At 42.8% G+C, this 16,688-nt stretch overlaps 1 protein-coding gene across 2 annotated transcripts in view; it reads right to left on the bottom strand.

The window, feature by feature from the left end:
- The window catches only part of ublcp1 (ubiquitin-like domain containing CTD phosphatase 1), a 32,895-nt gene that overhangs the window by 2,031 nt on the left and 14,176 nt on the right, over positions 1–16,688 (bottom strand). For both annotated transcript variants that reach the window (XM_078411236.1, XM_078411235.1), the window contains exons 4-10: positions 15,281–15,366; positions 11,987–12,102; positions 8,125–8,223; positions 6,828–6,865; positions 4,467–4,565; positions 3,215–3,331; positions 2,791–2,918 (exon numbers count right to left, since the gene is read on the bottom strand). In XM_078411236.1, the coding sequence (XP_078267362.1) occupies positions 2,791–2,918; positions 3,215–3,331; positions 4,467–4,565; positions 6,828–6,865; positions 8,125–8,223; positions 11,987–12,102; positions 15,281–15,366 (683 nt within the window). The remainder of the gene's footprint in view (positions 1–2,790; positions 2,919–3,214; positions 3,332–4,466; positions 4,566–6,827; positions 6,866–8,124; positions 8,224–11,986; positions 12,103–15,280; positions 15,367–16,688) is intronic.

The raw sequence follows: 16,688 nt of genomic DNA, 5'->3' as shown, positions 1-16,688 counted from the left end.
TCTCAGTCTTTGAAACCCATCTCCATCCTACTCTGCACTCTGCAGCCACTTCATCTTCCTCAGTCATGGTTAAAACCAATTCCAAAACCTGGAACACTCAAGAGTTGCCATCTTCCTACTATCTGCAAACTTAATGTGACCCAAAAAATGCAAACTGTGGGGTAGAATCAATTTGTTTCGCATTCATTTTCTTGGTGATATTTTAATTGGGATGGACAATTATCCCAAAGGTGACTAAAATAATGATGAGCAGAAAGAGTCGAGGAGAGATTTATTCAAAGTGCATAAAAGAAGAAGGGGGTTAGATAGAGTAGATATCATAGTTAGGTCGAAGGAGACAAGGAGTTACAGATGTTGGAATCTTAAGCAAAACACAAGGTGCTGGAGGAAATGAGCAGGACAGGCAATATCTGTGGAGGAAAGGACAGATGAGGTTTTGGGTCAGGACCCGTCCTCAGATTCTGGAGAGGTGTCCCGATTCAAAACATCACCCTTCTACAGAGTGCACTAACCCAAATTGCCATCTGTCCAGTTCCTCCAGCAGTTTGCTTAGGTATTGAAAGATGGAACAATTAGATCTGCTCTCTCCAGAATGTGACATACCTCCAACTTTGGAATAGTCGCTCCCAATGCACAATAACTCACATCAGCCATCTTCAGTTTCTGAGCCAAGACTGATATTTACTTAGCACATAGGACCATGTCACAATTTGGAATCCTTAAAATACGCAGGGGATGCTTATACCACTAGGCCTGACAAAATTTGAATTGAGATCATCCAGCTGAATGGGCAGTGCAACCAATGAGGAGAAACATCACAGGTGATCCTCGACCTTCCTTGCTCCCTGATACAGCTAGCAATAAGTTTGATACCCACTCTACTTTCCTGCCTCAGTAATCCATCTCCTTTTTGAAAATCTATATATATCACTAAAACTCTCATCTTGTTTGTTTGGCCGTTTGGCATTTGTTTGTGCCATTTGCTTGTGTCCGTTGAGCCGGAAACGCAAAACGGTACATGATAGCGCAACAATTTTAGAACCACCTTACTCACCATTGTCCTGGGGTCTGTATTACCCAAGTTTCATCCAAATTGGTGTTATATTTTTAAAGCTATTGTCATTTTAAAGTTTTTTAAAAATTACGTGTCCAATATCCCTGGCCATCAGCCGCGTTCGACGTCACAGTGGGACCCACCCGAGTGACGGGAGTGGTGGCCAATGAGGAGGGGGGATGCCCAAGATGGGCGCTGGGGGTGGGACCCATAAGAGTGCCCAAACTGGCCACCGGGGCAGGACCCACCAGAGTGGCGGACGGGAGTGGCAGAAAATGAGGGGGGGGGGGGGGGGGGGGGGGGAAGGAGAGCTCTCCTGCTGCTGACCAATGAGATGGAGGCCGGGATGAGTGGCTCCCACTCTCCTTCCTTCTCCGCCCGCACCCGTCCCCGGGGGAGTTGTAAGGGGGGTTGGGGGGGGGGGGGGTGGAGTGGGTGAGTGTCGTCAGTGGGGGGAGGGTTGCTGGGCCTTCAGGAGGTGTTTAGACGGAGGGTTGCCGGGCCCGCAGGAGTGGTTTGGGGCCCTACGGGTCCACGCCCGGCTAGTTACAACTAAATCTGTTATTTCCACTCTTTCCAGCAACAAATTTCAGATTGCCACATTTCACTGAGTAGACATACTTCAACTTTTACAAAGGAAAACATTCAAATACACCCCACAGAGGAGCAGAATGAGGAACAGCCAAAGCCATGCTTGCCGGGAGCAGTTCTGAGAAGGCTTTTTATAGGACAGGGAAGTAAGCAGGTGGAGAGATTCAAGCACAGTTCAAAAGAGACAAGATGCAAAGTAACACTTTAAAGCACAAGATGTTATAATGAATAGAGGTTTGCTTTACGAAAAATAAACAGCGAAAGCAGGCCATTTTCACATTGTCAAACTGAGTGGTGGAGTGCCCAGGCAATCAGTAATGAGCCTCATGTATTTACGTTCTAAATTAATGCCTGAGATGAAGGGGCAAAGTGTAATTCATCCAGGTTTGTTGATAGTATATTGCTGGCTGTGCAAGGAAAGTATGAAGAAGATACCAAATGTCTGCAAAAAGTATCTACAAGAAAAGAGTCAAACACTAGATGCTGGTCAGGCAGCATCTCCAGAGAAATGTCCTGCCCCAAAACATCACCTATTCATATCCTCCAGAGATGCCACCTGACCTGTGAGTGTTTTCCCTCTCTCTCCATCCCCTCCCCCTTCCCAATTCTCCCACCAGTCTTACTGTCTCCAATTACATTTTATCTCTGCACCGCCCACTCCCCTGACATCAGTCTGAGAAGGGTCTCGACCCGAAACGTCACCCATTCCTTCTCTCCCGAGATGCTGCCTGTCCGGCTGAGTTACTCCAGCATTTAGTGTCTATCTCCGGTGAGTTATTTGTTTTTGTCAAATACTTGAAATTGATTTGAGGATTTTTTTTTCCTCTCAGAATGTGAAGACCCTTTAGAATTTTCTATGGATGCTGAGTTACTGTTTACACAACGCCGAAGTAGAGTAATGTTTGGATTGGAGTACAATAATTTATAGGAGTGGTGACCATCATGATAGGGATCATGATTTAATGGGGTCAAAGCTATTATCTTAGTGAATGGCAGAGAGCCTCATAACTGACTCCTGCTCCTATTTCTGAATTCCTTTTGTAATAAACACTGCTCACTCTCTGGAGCCATGATGGTAAGTGGCAAAGTGTACAGTACCAACATTAGCCTTTCTAATGAGCAGAGGGAGGGGTGGGCATGCTTACCTTTCCCAGTATTTATGATTAAGCTCCGTGAAGTCTTCTAATTTGCCAATCTCCTTCAGGTATTGTGACAATTTCAGCAGTTCCATATCTTTATCTCGATTCAGATGAGCCTTCATAAAAGGTCGAATCTGGAAATAAATTGCAATAAAACTCGGGTTAAGTTTACATCTTGCCATCCCACAAGAAGAGTTAGCACAATATTTCCAAAATATACAGAGGCGGATCAAGTGGGCACTTTGGTCCTTTCCTGTCAGACATGATATATAATTCACAGATGTCAGATTATTGGTACAACCACATTACAAGTATATAATAGGCCAGCAACAATAATTAATGGCTTATGACACCACGGAAGCTCACAAAAGAAAGTTACTTTAAGCCACAAAAGCACGGAAAACTCATATTACCAGAGAATAGCCCTTACCTTTAGTCCATTTTGTGGATTCATCAAAAAGTTTCGCCCAATATCATCAAACATTATTGTATTTTTTCTAGTGTAGAACTCAGGAAATTTATCCCATACGACTCCCAGTGGCTTTACCTGCGAGGAAAAACTTGTGAAATATCTTCTTTAAACTCCAGCACAAGACTCCATTTGTAGCACAGGTTCGAAGATGGCAAACAGGGAGAAGAATGAACTTAATTATCACAGCTCGAGTTATCACTACTGATACAAACCTAGCAGACCTTCAGTTACAGTAGGAATGAGCGACATCCAAAGACGTACAGGTATGTAGGTTAATTGGCTGGGCAAATGTAAAAATTGTCCTTAGTGGGTGTAGGATAGTGTTAGTGTGCGGGGATCGCTGGGCGGCGCGGACCCGGTGGGCCGAAGGGCCTGTTTCTGCGCTGTATCTCTAAATCTAAAAAAAAATCTAAATCAGCTCAGTTAAAAAAAACACTCTCTCTCTCTCTCTCTCTTTTCTGTTGCCATGTGTCCACAGCAAAGCCAGCTTTAACTAATGTGATTGCAGAGAGGTGCAAGCTGGTTTTGTCAATGTAAGAAAGTAACACAATTGATGTATCAAGGATGCAGAGACAGTTTATTAAGATACATAAAGTTCCAAAGGAAATAATCAGAAAATATCACAGATGCTAAAATCTGAAATAAGAGCCGAAAATGGTGGAAGCATTCAACAGACCAGGCAGCATCTGTGGAAGGAGAAATAGTTAATCTTTCAGCTTGAAATGTTAAATGCTTATATTTTTCCCACAGGTGCTACCTGATCTGTTGAAGATTTTAAGATCGAACAAGGTGAATGCCATGAGGTAATTCCTCTAGGTAATTGAGGTAATCTTAAATCTGTCACCAGTCTCAGGATAGAGACTGGATTACGGAGAAGTTGTTATTGGCAGAAGGCTGTTATAATTCTCCATCTTAGGGATGTTGCACATTCTCCTAGGGCTTGTATGTTCTCAACTGTTTATACGCTCAGATTAAGATCAATAGTCTTTGGAGCATTGAGGTCATGGGGATCAAGCAGTGACACCAACTCGAAGAGTAGCATCCGTTCTTTAAATATTTCACCCTCAAGCACAAAATTCAGAATAAAAGAAACTTTAAAACATAATTATTTGATCAAATCCCCAAAATAGGTTTTGTAAACGTATCTAATTCTTTGCAACTTCTGAACAAAATTCAAATATTTATTCCTAGACAACTACTTTGCACTCACCTCCACCACTCCTCTCTTAGGTGTATGCACTGTGATCATAGCTGCACTGTCCAGCATGAAGGTTATCTTGTAGTTTGCGTGTGTTGTGACTCCCAGTTCCTGAAAGAACGTGAATGCACACAAAGTTCAGCAAAATAAATGTAAAACAGTACATCCACACAAATTAAAGTATAAACAATAGAATTCAGAGTATATTTCCATTTTGTTCTCCCCAATGTACAATGCAATAGGCCTGTTCTTTAGGTTGATGGGAATGAGGTAATTGAAATGCAAATTCCTTTTCAAATGGGCTTGACAAAGTTTATACTGAGGCAGTTTCCCCATGGCTGCAGCGTTTTAAACGAACCATTATCGTCTTCAGGGAGGGAAAGATAAGACCAGGTGCGGAGGAGAATTCTTCATTCAGAACAGTGTGAGCAGTTTGGAGTTCTCTACTGATGAAGGCTGGGGACAAAAGTATTTGAGTCAGAGACCTTCGGATATTTGAATGTCATCAGAATCCAGAGGTGCAAAGAAAGAACAAACAAGCAGATAGAGGCAAGGTAGCCATCCTCTTGCTCAGCAGCAGAGCCGACTTAAAAGGACCACAATTCAACTTCTGATCCCCTTGATGCTCATTCATACCTTGAAGTGAAGCATTTCTCAAGAGCCACAATTTAAAGGGAATTATTTACCAATGTCAAAATGGGCTTGTTTATAACATTACAAAGCAGGTATGCCAGCTGGGGGTTATTTATCATCTCCAGGCTGAAGTACACTCATTTTTGCATTTTACATAAAAACAAACAAAAAGAGCGAAGGCAAACTATCAAAAGGCATCCGGTGCCGTCCATGGAACCAGTCCATGGAACCCAGCAAGACCCGGTCGTTTCTTCCAGCTAGAATAACCGAACAGAGACAGAATAGTGTGACTTCTTGCAGGGAAAAATATCCAGGAGTGGGGGAGTATTGGTTTCAGGCAGCAAGGTAAGCCACGACTCTTATAAACAGGGCAAAGATACCTCATGCAATTTATCTCGGGGAGAAGCAAATATCATATCACCCAAAATATACTTTGTTTATTCATGGTGTGTCTGGTGGGACATGCATTCATGGATGCAATTGGTGTGCCAGTGCTGTGGGAGGCACCAAGATCCTCTGGGGCTGAGGCAAGGGAGGTCTCCTTCACGCAACAATGTTTACTATCGGCACAATTATTAACAGCAGCCACAACAAACCATCTCCCTTCAACCCACATGAAAGCAAATCAGGAACATGTCACTGCATTTGCACCAGATGGCTTCTACAGTTGCATTTGCAAAGACTGAAGAATACATTAAGGGCGGCACGGTGGGGCAGCGGTAGAGTTGCTGCCTTACAGCGAATGCAGCGCCGGAGACAGGTTCGATCCTAACTACGGGCGCCGTCTGTATGGAGTTCATATGTTCTCCCCGTGACCTGCGTGGGTTTTCTCCGAGATCTTCGGTTTCCTCCCACACTCCAAAGACGTACAGGTATGTAGGTTAATTGGCTGGGCAAATGTAAAAAAATGTCCCTAGTGTGTGTAGGATAGTGTTAATGTGCGGGGATCGCTGGGCGGCGCGGACCCGGTGGGCCGAAGGGCCTGTTTCCGCGCTGTATCTCTAAATCTAAATCTAAAGTATCTTTGAACAAAACCATCCTTGTCCTTGTTATTTGGTCACTCTTCCTCTTGGGGTTTTTTTTCAAAGCTGAGAAAGTACAGCTCACCTTTGACCTGAGTTCTCATCTCCGCTCCATATCTCATGCTTTCCCAGGGCTCACAGTGATGGAACTCTTTATCACCCTTAATTTCCCTCTCTCCCTATTAATCACTGTTAATGTGCGGGGATCGTTGGGCGGCACGGACCCGGTGGGCCGAAGGGCCTGTTTCCACTCTGTATCTCTAAATAACCCATTCAATTATTTGGTTTTTCTTCTTTGCCATTTCCACCACAGAACAAAGATGAAATGACTTCTTCCACAAGGAAACACGGTCAGTTATTGAAACAATGCCCCAGTCCATAAGGCATTGTTTCAATAACTGACCACGTGCAAATTAAAATGCTTGAAATACTGAGAGATTTTTAAAAAAGTAATAAAAGCAGTGTTCATCCCTTTGAAAACTGAATGCAATATAAAAAGGGAAAACTCAAACATTGTTATCACTACAGACACTAAGAGCTGAAATATTGCCCTGGACTTAAAATGAAGCCAATCGCCGGCACTATTTTATACCACATCATCTTAAGGAATGGTTTATACGACCACTGCTACAAATCAAACCAGAAGATAAATCATCCAACACGGTCACCTCTAACCTTTATGAGCAATAAAACAGAATGATACTCAGCCACAACTTACTTTCATTTTTACTTCAATCCACTTCATACTAGTTGCAGCTGTGCATAAAATTGGAAAGAAAAACTGTATTGAGTCTTGACATGCTGTACCGACTGCAAAGCCAAACATAAGTACACTAAACAGGAATAGCTGCTGTGTCACTGATTAATTAATTCTAACATTAGCCACTCATGAGATTTACACTGAAATATTTTGTAGAGTAAAGGTTAGCAACTGCTTTAACAAATGAAAAACAACGGGCTGGGAATGTTCAGCGTGTCCGACTGCATCTGTGGAGAGTAAGACTGTTTCATCAGTGACCAGGAATTTTGGCAACAGATGCTGCTTGACCTGCTGAGTGTTTGCAGCACCTTTGTTGTTTTTTCAGATTTCAAGCATCTGCAGGTTTTTTTGCTTTTTCAATCACTGCTGCAACAAATGAACCAAATTCTCACCATCTTTGATGCTTTCTAACGTTAAGACTCATACAGGGCAAAAAATGTTATAAATATCCTGAGCATCATGAGATTATTACTGCCGCAGAAACTATAGTGCTTTGAAAATAAATCCCAAAAGTTACTTATGTTAACGGCAGTAATGCTATTTATTGTCCAAATTCCAAAGGTGATGTTGAATGCTTAAATACAGATACAAGTTACCCTACATTATAATGGAGGGGGGGCGGGAGGAGAGGACAGGTTGTATTCCAAGGAAGCCATTAAACATCACGATTTTCTCTAACCCCCATTGTTAATGAATCCCATGGTATAACTGGAGATGTGCTCCTACAAAATGTTTTATTCCCAACAGTAAATTACCTCACGGGTGCAAGGCACGAGGGAGCAGAAAATGAGGTTTTTTTCCTCAGCTCGGAGGGTTGTAATATTAAATAAATTAACTAAAGTATTGATGGAAGAGATATGCTTGTCAATTTCCACAGCAAATCTCTTAAGTGCCCTCAACCCACAACGTGAATTGGCAGTAGTGATATTTACAGACAACAGGGTCCGTTTGATTACAATTGGGAAATTACAAATATACATTCCAAAAGAACAAACTTTTGTGCCACATCTTACATCGTTTAGTAGAGATTAGCATATTCTGCAAGGGCAAATTTCCCTTGCCCGAACTGTCGTGATGAGAGGTTTGCCTGTACATCTAAGACAATTCTTCACCCATTAAGCATACTTCATCCCTCTCTTTCAAGCTTCCACTGATCCACATTTACATATAAAATATATTATTTATTGCATGATTCTTTTTCTCTTGGGATGATTATAAAACTAATCAGATCGATTTACTCTACCTCATTACTTACACCATATAACAATGTCATAATCTTCATATGCCGATGTGAGGAACTCGTGTAGGTACGGCCTCATCAGTTCAAGTCCACTCTCAGCGCAGGACCTATGGTCTTAAATCAAGATTATCGAAATCAGTGGTTTTCAAAGGAAGATTCAAGAACAAAATTGCATTTATGTTGTGCCCTACTGATATTATAGTATCCTAGAACTTCATTTCTGAAGAACAGCCAGTGTTGCAATGTGGAAATGCAAAAAAAAATAAAAATTGTTTAACCACACCCAGTAATTAAAGAAATGACTAGATAATTTACTTTAGTCTCAATGTACCTTGAGGGTGAAATTATTGGCTGTATTATGGTGGAAAGTCTATCCACCTTTCTTCGAAGTGTGCCGCTCAATTCGTGGCATTTAAGGGTGGACAGGATGGTGTTCAAGTCTTATGCCATGAAACAACTGGGCGGCGTGGTGGCACGGAGGTAGAGTTGCAGCCTTACAGCGCCAGAGACCCGGGTTCCATCCTGACTATGGGGTACTTGTCTGGAGAGAGTTTGTACGTTCTTCCCGTGACCTGCGTGGGTTTTGTCCGGGAACTCCGGTTTCCTCCTACACTCCAAAGACGTACAGGTTTGTAGGTTAATTGGCTTGGCGTAAATGTAAATTGTGACTAGTGTGTGTAGGATAATGTTAGTGTGTGGGCATCGTTGGTCGATGCGGACTCAGTAGGCCGAAGGGCCTGTTTCCGCGCTGCATCTCTGAACTAACCAAAGGGCTGTTCTATTTCTCATTGCAGACGCTGTCTGACTTGTTGAGATTTTGTCGGATTTTCTGTATTTATTTCAGATTTCCAGAATGTGAAATTTTCTTTCAGCTTTACTTATACTTCCAATGAGAGTGAATCACACTACACAGTGGGTTTTTACCCATGTAAACAGAGTTTGAATCTACCCTCATGGAACATAATAATGTACCTTTCCATACTTCATTGCATCCTGAGTTTTGGTAGCTTGGTTATTTTCAAACAGGTATTAAGAGTCCACAACAATAAATTACACAAAAATTTATGCTAATAGAGCTTCATCTGGCTCAACAAACTGTGAAGTACTTTTGGGGCTAATGAGAGTTAAAACTTTTCTTGAATCATAAATCATTTTGCAAAAAGAATTACAGAACATCCAACATTACAGAAAAAGGTTAGAAGCAGCAAAATATGTCTATTCAAAGCTTATGCAAGTTTTTACCATAACAAAAAGGTCCTGCAAAGTGAAAAAATTATCATGTCTCTTGAATCACCTGGAGCACATAACCGAGATGTGTTTGGCCATGAAGTCACTGCACAACAGCTACATAGAATAACATCTCAACGATGAACTGATAACTCAAGTAGGTGATTTAACCCCTTGAGTCTGCTCCACCACTCAATACGCTAGCTGCTTATCTAATTGCAAACTCAACTCCATACCCCCACTTATACCTGCAATGATTCACCCTTTAATTATCAAGAATCTATCTTTCCTACCTTTAAAACAAATTCAGAACTGTTACCCATTCTCCTTCAAAGAGAGTCCAAAGGCTCAAAACACTCAAAACATAAAATTATCACTTTTCATCTGATTTAAATAAATGATCCTGTGCTTTTTAAACAATGGCCTCGCGATAGATGCACCCACATCCACTCTGTCAAGATGCCCCACCATTTGATATGTTTCAATCTTGTCACCCATCTCTCTTCTAAACTCTAGAAGATGCAAACACCAAATGTTCCTCTTACGTCTTGCATACTCCAGGTATTAGCCAAATAAATGTTCCCTGAATTGCTTCCTATGCATTAATATCCTTTGAACTGCGTCTGCCAGAACATGGGCTCAAGGGATTGAGTGCAGCTTGAGCCACCAAACTGACAGTATGACAAGAGCAGCGGCCTTTGGGCCAACACCACAAGTGGCTGTTGGAAGGCTCTTTAATTCTTCATAGTATTTTATAACAGATCATTACTGAAATAATGTCCCACAATACATTCGGGAACAATCCCAATGGTTGACCCAGTTTTACCATTCCCATGTGCTGACCCATTCTTTCTATGAATTACATGACCTGGGGCAAGATAACAATGGGGACATTTAGCTGCCTACACAGTTCCCAGAGAAGCAAAAGGGGAATTATAGAAAACTCCTAGTTCCTTCCTCACATTACCAGGTCCTGAAGCTCTAGGAAAATATTTGCATATATGTGTATATTTGCATATATATGCAGATATCTGATAAAATAGGTCTTCCCCTTCAGTATCAAACCTGAACGTTTTATTGGGATGGAAAAAAATAGGCAGTTGTGGTCAATCTGCTCTCCTGAATTAATTACTTTGATTTCAGCACATTTTGCTTCCCTTATTAGCTCGAGTATAGACAATAGACAATAGGTGCAGGAGTAGGCCATTTGGCACTTCGAGCCAGCACCGCCATTCAATGTGACCACGGCTGATCATTCTCAATCAGTACCCCGTTCCTGCCTTCTCCCCTTCTCCCCATACCCCCTGACTCCGCTATCCTTAAGAGCTCTATCTAGCTCTCCCTTGATTGCATTCAGAGAACTGGCCTCCACTGCCTTCTGAGGCAGAGAATTCCACAGATTTACAACTCTGACTGAAAAAGTTTTTCCTCATCTCCGTTCTAAATGGCCTACCCCTTATTCTTAAACTGTGGCCCCTGGTTCTGGACCCCCAACATTGGGAACATGTTTCCTGCCTCTAAAGTGTCCAACCCCTTAATAATCTTATGTTTCAATAAGATCCCCTCTCATCCTTCTAAATTCCAGTGTATACAAGCCTAGTTGCTCCAGTCTTTCAACATATGATGGTCCCGCCATTCCGGGAATTAACCTAGTAAACCTACGCTGCACGCCCTCAATAGCAAGAATATCCTTCCTCAAATTTGGAGACCAAAACTGCACAGTACTCCAGGTGCGGTCTCACTAGGCTTCTGTACAACTGCAGAAGGACCTCTTTGCTCCTATACTCAACTCCTCGTTATGAAGGCCAACATTCCATTGGCTTTGTTCACTGCCTGCTGTACCTGCATGCTTCCTTTTAGTGACTGATGCACTAGGACACCCAGATCTCGTTATATGTTCCCTTTTCCTAACTTGACACTTTTCCTCTCACAGTGAAGGTTGGGGTGGGGGGGACCCAAAAACACTGATGCTCAAGATGGATGGATGAATTTCCTTGTCCATCATCTTTGCCCAACTGAGAGAGATATTCAAAATTCACTGCTTTCATGGAAAAGTTCGATGAAGGTATTCAAAAACAAAATTCATGAATATCAAGGTATGATGGAAAAAAAAGGTAAAATGTGGAAATTAGCTATACAATGCATCAGGCCAACACAAACATCAACTATCCCTTTGCTCCACAGATGCCACCTGATGCCTTGAGTTGCTCCAGCAGTTTGATTTTTGCTCCAGATTACAGCATCCGCAGCCTTGGACCAATTCCATGTCCTTCTTTCTTTTTGAGTAAAATGCTAACATGATGAAAAAAAAATAGGAATGATTTTGAGGCTCTCTCTCCCTCTCTCTCATACTTGCCCACAGCTTAACACCAAGGAATGGGACAAAGGGCAAAGCCACAATCAGTCAACTACCTTTTCATTTGTTAACCCATTGAAAACTACAGATCAAGGAATACAATTATGCCAAACTGTACAATGATATCATTTTCCGATCATTCCTCATGAGAACTTTATAGAGATTAGAATGAATGTGTGTGTTGAAGGGTGGAGAAGCTTGCTGTTGAAAAAACAGATTAATGACCAATTATTGCAATTTCTGTACTTCAATTCACAGCCAGCCTATTTCTTTACAATTGGTAAGTATGCTTACCAAATAATGTGTAATCGACATCTAAAACTAGTAGCTTTTTCGCTTCCCGAGGTTGGTTCAGCATTTCTATTTTGTATTCCTTTACTCTGCGTGCAATTTTGGCCAAGTTTTCTTCCCTGGTGTAAAATAATTAAGATTAATTACTGCAAAATCACCAAATTCATCAGAGGACTGCAAGTTTACCACACACACAATAAAATGCACCACAATTAAGTGGGAGATTGTGCCCTTTAACACTCCACTCCAAAAATCTGCTTTACATATTTAGATTAGGTGTCAACAACATAATCAGGGTTTTTTTTAAAAACAATAAGTTTTCAAACAAATAGAGAACAGTTAATTCCCCCACCCCCATAGTTCACATTGACCATACAATCCCATCCTCAATCACTACCCCAAGATGACCTGCTGTGTATTGTCAGAATAGCATTTGGAGCAAAAGTTCGCAGGGTGGCACCAGCAGTGGCTGCCTCGCCAACAGTCTGTCTGTCCCTTTCCTTCTTTTGTTTGTCTGTCTGTATGGGTTAAATGTATGTTTTTAGTGTTCTTTAGCTTGTTTTATGTGGCGGGGGGGAGGGGGTGGGGGAAACTTTTTCAAATCTCTTACCTCGACGGAGATGCAATTTTTTTCCATATCGTATCTCCGTCCGCACTGCGGCCTAACATCGAGGAGTTGGCGGCCGTTGCTGGAGACCGATTTCGAGAGCTCCACCATGGGTGCCTGCGGACTTACTGTCACGGAGCTCGCGATCCCTTGGCCAGGGATCGGCCTCTGAGCTCCACCTCGGAAGCCTGCGGACTTTAACATCACGAAGCTCGCGATCCCTTGGCCAGGGATCGGCCTCTGAGCTCCACCACGGGGGCCTGCGGACTTTAACATCACGGAGCTCGCGGCGTCTGGTCAGAGACCGACTTGGGGAACTTCAAGCCGCAGGAGCTTCGACCGTCCGCGACGCGGGTGCTTCGATTGCCCCGACTTGGGGCTTTGACTGCCGGCATCGAGAGCTTAGATCGCCCTGACTGCAGATGGTTCGACTGCCCCGAAATATCCTAGGCGCCACCTATCTCACTTGCCACCTAGGGTGAGGTGGTCACATTTCAACAACTGAATAGCAGATCAAGAGATAAAGAAATAGCACTGAATATACATTTGGACAGGAAGATGGATGGGAATAGTTTGAAGGGACAGGGGCCAAATGGGACTAGCTTAGATGAGGCATCTTGGTTGACTCAGAGTCAGGCTGCAGGGCCCGTTTCCTTGCGGTAAGACTCTAATTAGAAACTGTTTCAATAAATAGTATGGTGCACTATATTAGTGTGAAACATCACTCAGCATAATCCTTGGTCCAGTGTGGTACAGATGGAGTTAGGGCAGTTCTATGCTCCCCCTGCAAGATGTAGGAAGTCAGGGAGACATCCATTGTCCCCGAGGACTACACCAGTGCGGGCTGTGGCCACTGTAGCTCCCTACGTCACATTAAGGAACCGAAGCAGCTAGATGACCTCCGGATCAGCCAGGAGATGGAGGTCATAGATAGGAGTGAGAGTGAGGTGGTCACCCCTAGGATAGGAGCAGAATATAGAGAAATCACCATCAGGGAACAGAGTCGGCAGAGGATGCAGCAATCCCATGGCCATACTCCTCGACGAAAGCCATGCCCCTTTGGATACTGTGGGGGGCCATGACAGGTCGAGGGAGAGTAACAGTTGTCAGGCGCGTGACATCAAGCCTGAATCCGAGGCACTGCACGGAAGGTGAAGTCAAGCAGAGCCATAGTGATAGACCCACAAGTCAGGGGGACTTCTGTATCAGCAAAAGAGACTCCAGGATGGTGTGTTGCCTCACAGGAGAAAGGTAATTTGGAAGGGCAAGTGACTGAAGTGTCAGTTGGAGAGTCTTTTGACAACCACAGTTCTATTAGCTTTAAAATAGTTATGGAAAAGACAGGGGCAGGTCCACAAGTTAAATTTCTGGATCGAGGCAGGGACAACTTTGATAGTATTGGACAGAAACTTGCTAAAGTTGATTGGAGGAGGTTTGCAGGTAAAGAGACGTCTGAAAAATGGGAGGCTTTGAAATAGCGATGGTGAGAGTTCAAGGCCTGCATGCTTATGTTAAAGTGGGGCAAGGCCCCTGGATGCAAGGAACCCTGGATGACAGGAGAATTTAATATTCAGGAAAAAGGTGGCATGGATCAGGTATAGAAGGCTGGGATCAGGTGCATCCCTTCTGGAGGAGTTTAGGAGACCGAGGAGCATGCTTAAGTAAATCATAAGAGAAAAAAAAAGATAGCTCTAGCAGATAATATGAAGGAAAAGAGATTTTATGTAAATTAAAGCAGAGGATAACTAGAGAGAGAGCAAATGGGACCCCTCAGAAATCAAAGTGGTCATCTATGTGTGGAGCTGCGGAAGATGGGCAAGGCTAGGGAACTTGGAACAGTTTATGGAGATGTTTTGAGGACAGTCCATGTTATGGTCAAGGAGGTACTGAACAATCTAGAGCATATGAAAATAGATAAATCTCCCAGGCCTGATCAGATATATCTAAGGACGTTGTGGGAAGTTAGGGAAGAAATGGCAGGAGACCTGGATGAGATATACCAAGCATTATTAGACACGGGTGAGGAGCCAGATGACTGGAGTGTTCAAATGTTGTGCCACTATTTCAGAAGGGCTGCAAGGAATTGCCTGGGAACTATAGACCAGTGAGCCTAAAACCAGTGGTAGTTAAAATAGTGAAGAGGAGCCTGTGAGATAAGAAATATGGGCATTTGGATAGAGAAAGGCTGATTATCGATAGTCAGCATGGTTTTGTACGTATCTTACGAATTTGATTGTGCTTTTTGAAGAGGTTTCTTTAAAGAGTTATCAGATACAGCATGGAAACTAGCCCTTTGGCCCACCAAGTCTGAGCCAACCAATTACACCTGTACACTAATACACATACTAGGGACAATTTAACCTACAAAACTGCACGTCTTTGGAAAGTGGGAGGAAACCAGGGCACCCAGAGGAGCTGAGGCACATACTATAGCTGCATTAAAGAGATACTTGGGCAGGTACATGGACAGGAGAGGAGTAGAGGGATATGTGACAAACATGGACAAACGGGCCTAGCTTAGATGCAGCATCTTAGTCGACATGGACGAGTTGGGCCGAAAGGCCCGTTTCTGTGTCGTGTGACTCCATGACTCACAAGCTAAAATTAAAAAATTCACTGTGATCAATTTAATCATACTGCCGTGGGAAAGAGTTCTGTGCACATAAGTTTATTTAAAGTGGAATCAGTACCTGTTCTCCACCTCTATAACATCCTCTTCAATATCAAAGTCATTGATGATGTCTTCATTGTCAGGGGGTGGCGCCAGTACTTCCTCCTGAGCAAGGTCGGAAATAAATGCATTAAACAGGCAACCCCAAGCAGAACAACAGGAACCTATGATTTCAAATTTCCTCTCCTCCAATGTAGCTAGGTTGAACAATGTAAAGGTCATGCTCACCTGCACCAGTGACAGTTTGCTCTGTGCTGTGACAGAAGACCCTAAAATCCTTTCCCCCCCCCCCCCCCCCCCCCAACAAAAGCTGAATAACATTGTTCTTGAGATCTATGTAAAACTTTCAGTACTCTATCCAGAGTAACAAACAGTAAATCCTACTGAATAATTATTTTCAGCATGCTTCAATTTTACCTGCAAAACAGAAAATGCCGCAAAGTACTAACCAGGTTACATAACAACGTGAAAGAAGAAAAATAGAATAAATATTTTAAGTTGATGAAAGGGCTCTCTTGTTTGCTAGAAATGCTGCTTTTCTTGCTGAATACTTCTAACAATACTTTTGCGCTTTACTCCAAATACTTCACATTTTCTATCTCCGACCATCTTATCACACGTGGAACAGGCTCATGTTAGAGGACTGAGGACATGTTAGAGGACTGAGATTTGGGCAAAGTGCCCAATGACTTCAGAGAACGAAACGAAAGAATGAGGAAAAAATGCATGCTTAATTAAACAAGAATCCATTCGTCAAAGGAAATTCCGGTGCAAGAATGTTAGAACACGCTGTGAAAATTAATCAGAACCCGATATTCAGATCAACAGTTCTCTACCTGGAAAGTCCTAAATGATGAGGTGCTATTGGGTAAGGCAGCAGGCAGTAAGTAGTAAGACTCATCCATTCAAAACAAGGAAATCAGATGATAAAATAAAATCCAATATCTGTACCATCCCGTGTCTGTGCTTAGATCATAGGTGGCGGCGATTACAACCAAACAACCCGCGTCTGCCGGCTTTGTGAGTACAAAACAAGATCCCCAATAGCTTCCCAGCAGCGACTCTCATGACAAAACAAGCTGCCAACATTCACCAATTTGACCCAAGGTTTTCTAGATAATGCCACTCACTGGCATAAATCTTCGCCAGTGTAAGTGACCCAAGCCAACAAATAGCTAATGATATTTGCCAAAATTTGGAGTAATGTGGTCTTCACATCCTTGCATGCTAAAGGATTAGAATCAGCCAGTATTTCCCCCCTTGGCACCCCATTATCTATTCCAGCCTGAAAGCAAAAGTTTATGGATAATGGTTGGAGAGCAGGGTGACAGGGTACCGCAAGGTCAGAAAAAACAGATTATGTTGCAACACATTGACCAGAGGACATAGGTTTTAGGTGAAGGGGAAAAGATTTCATAGGAATCTGA

Source organism: Rhinoraja longicauda, chromosome 14, assembly GCF_053455715.1.
Source record: "Rhinoraja longicauda isolate Sanriku21f chromosome 14, sRhiLon1.1, whole genome shotgun sequence".
NCBI classification, from domain to species: Eukaryota; Metazoa; Chordata; class Chondrichthyes; order Rajiformes; family Arhynchobatidae; genus Rhinoraja; species Rhinoraja longicauda.
The sequence above is the reverse complement of the archived record's forward strand: the minus strand, read 5'-3'. Positions and strand labels throughout refer to the sequence as shown.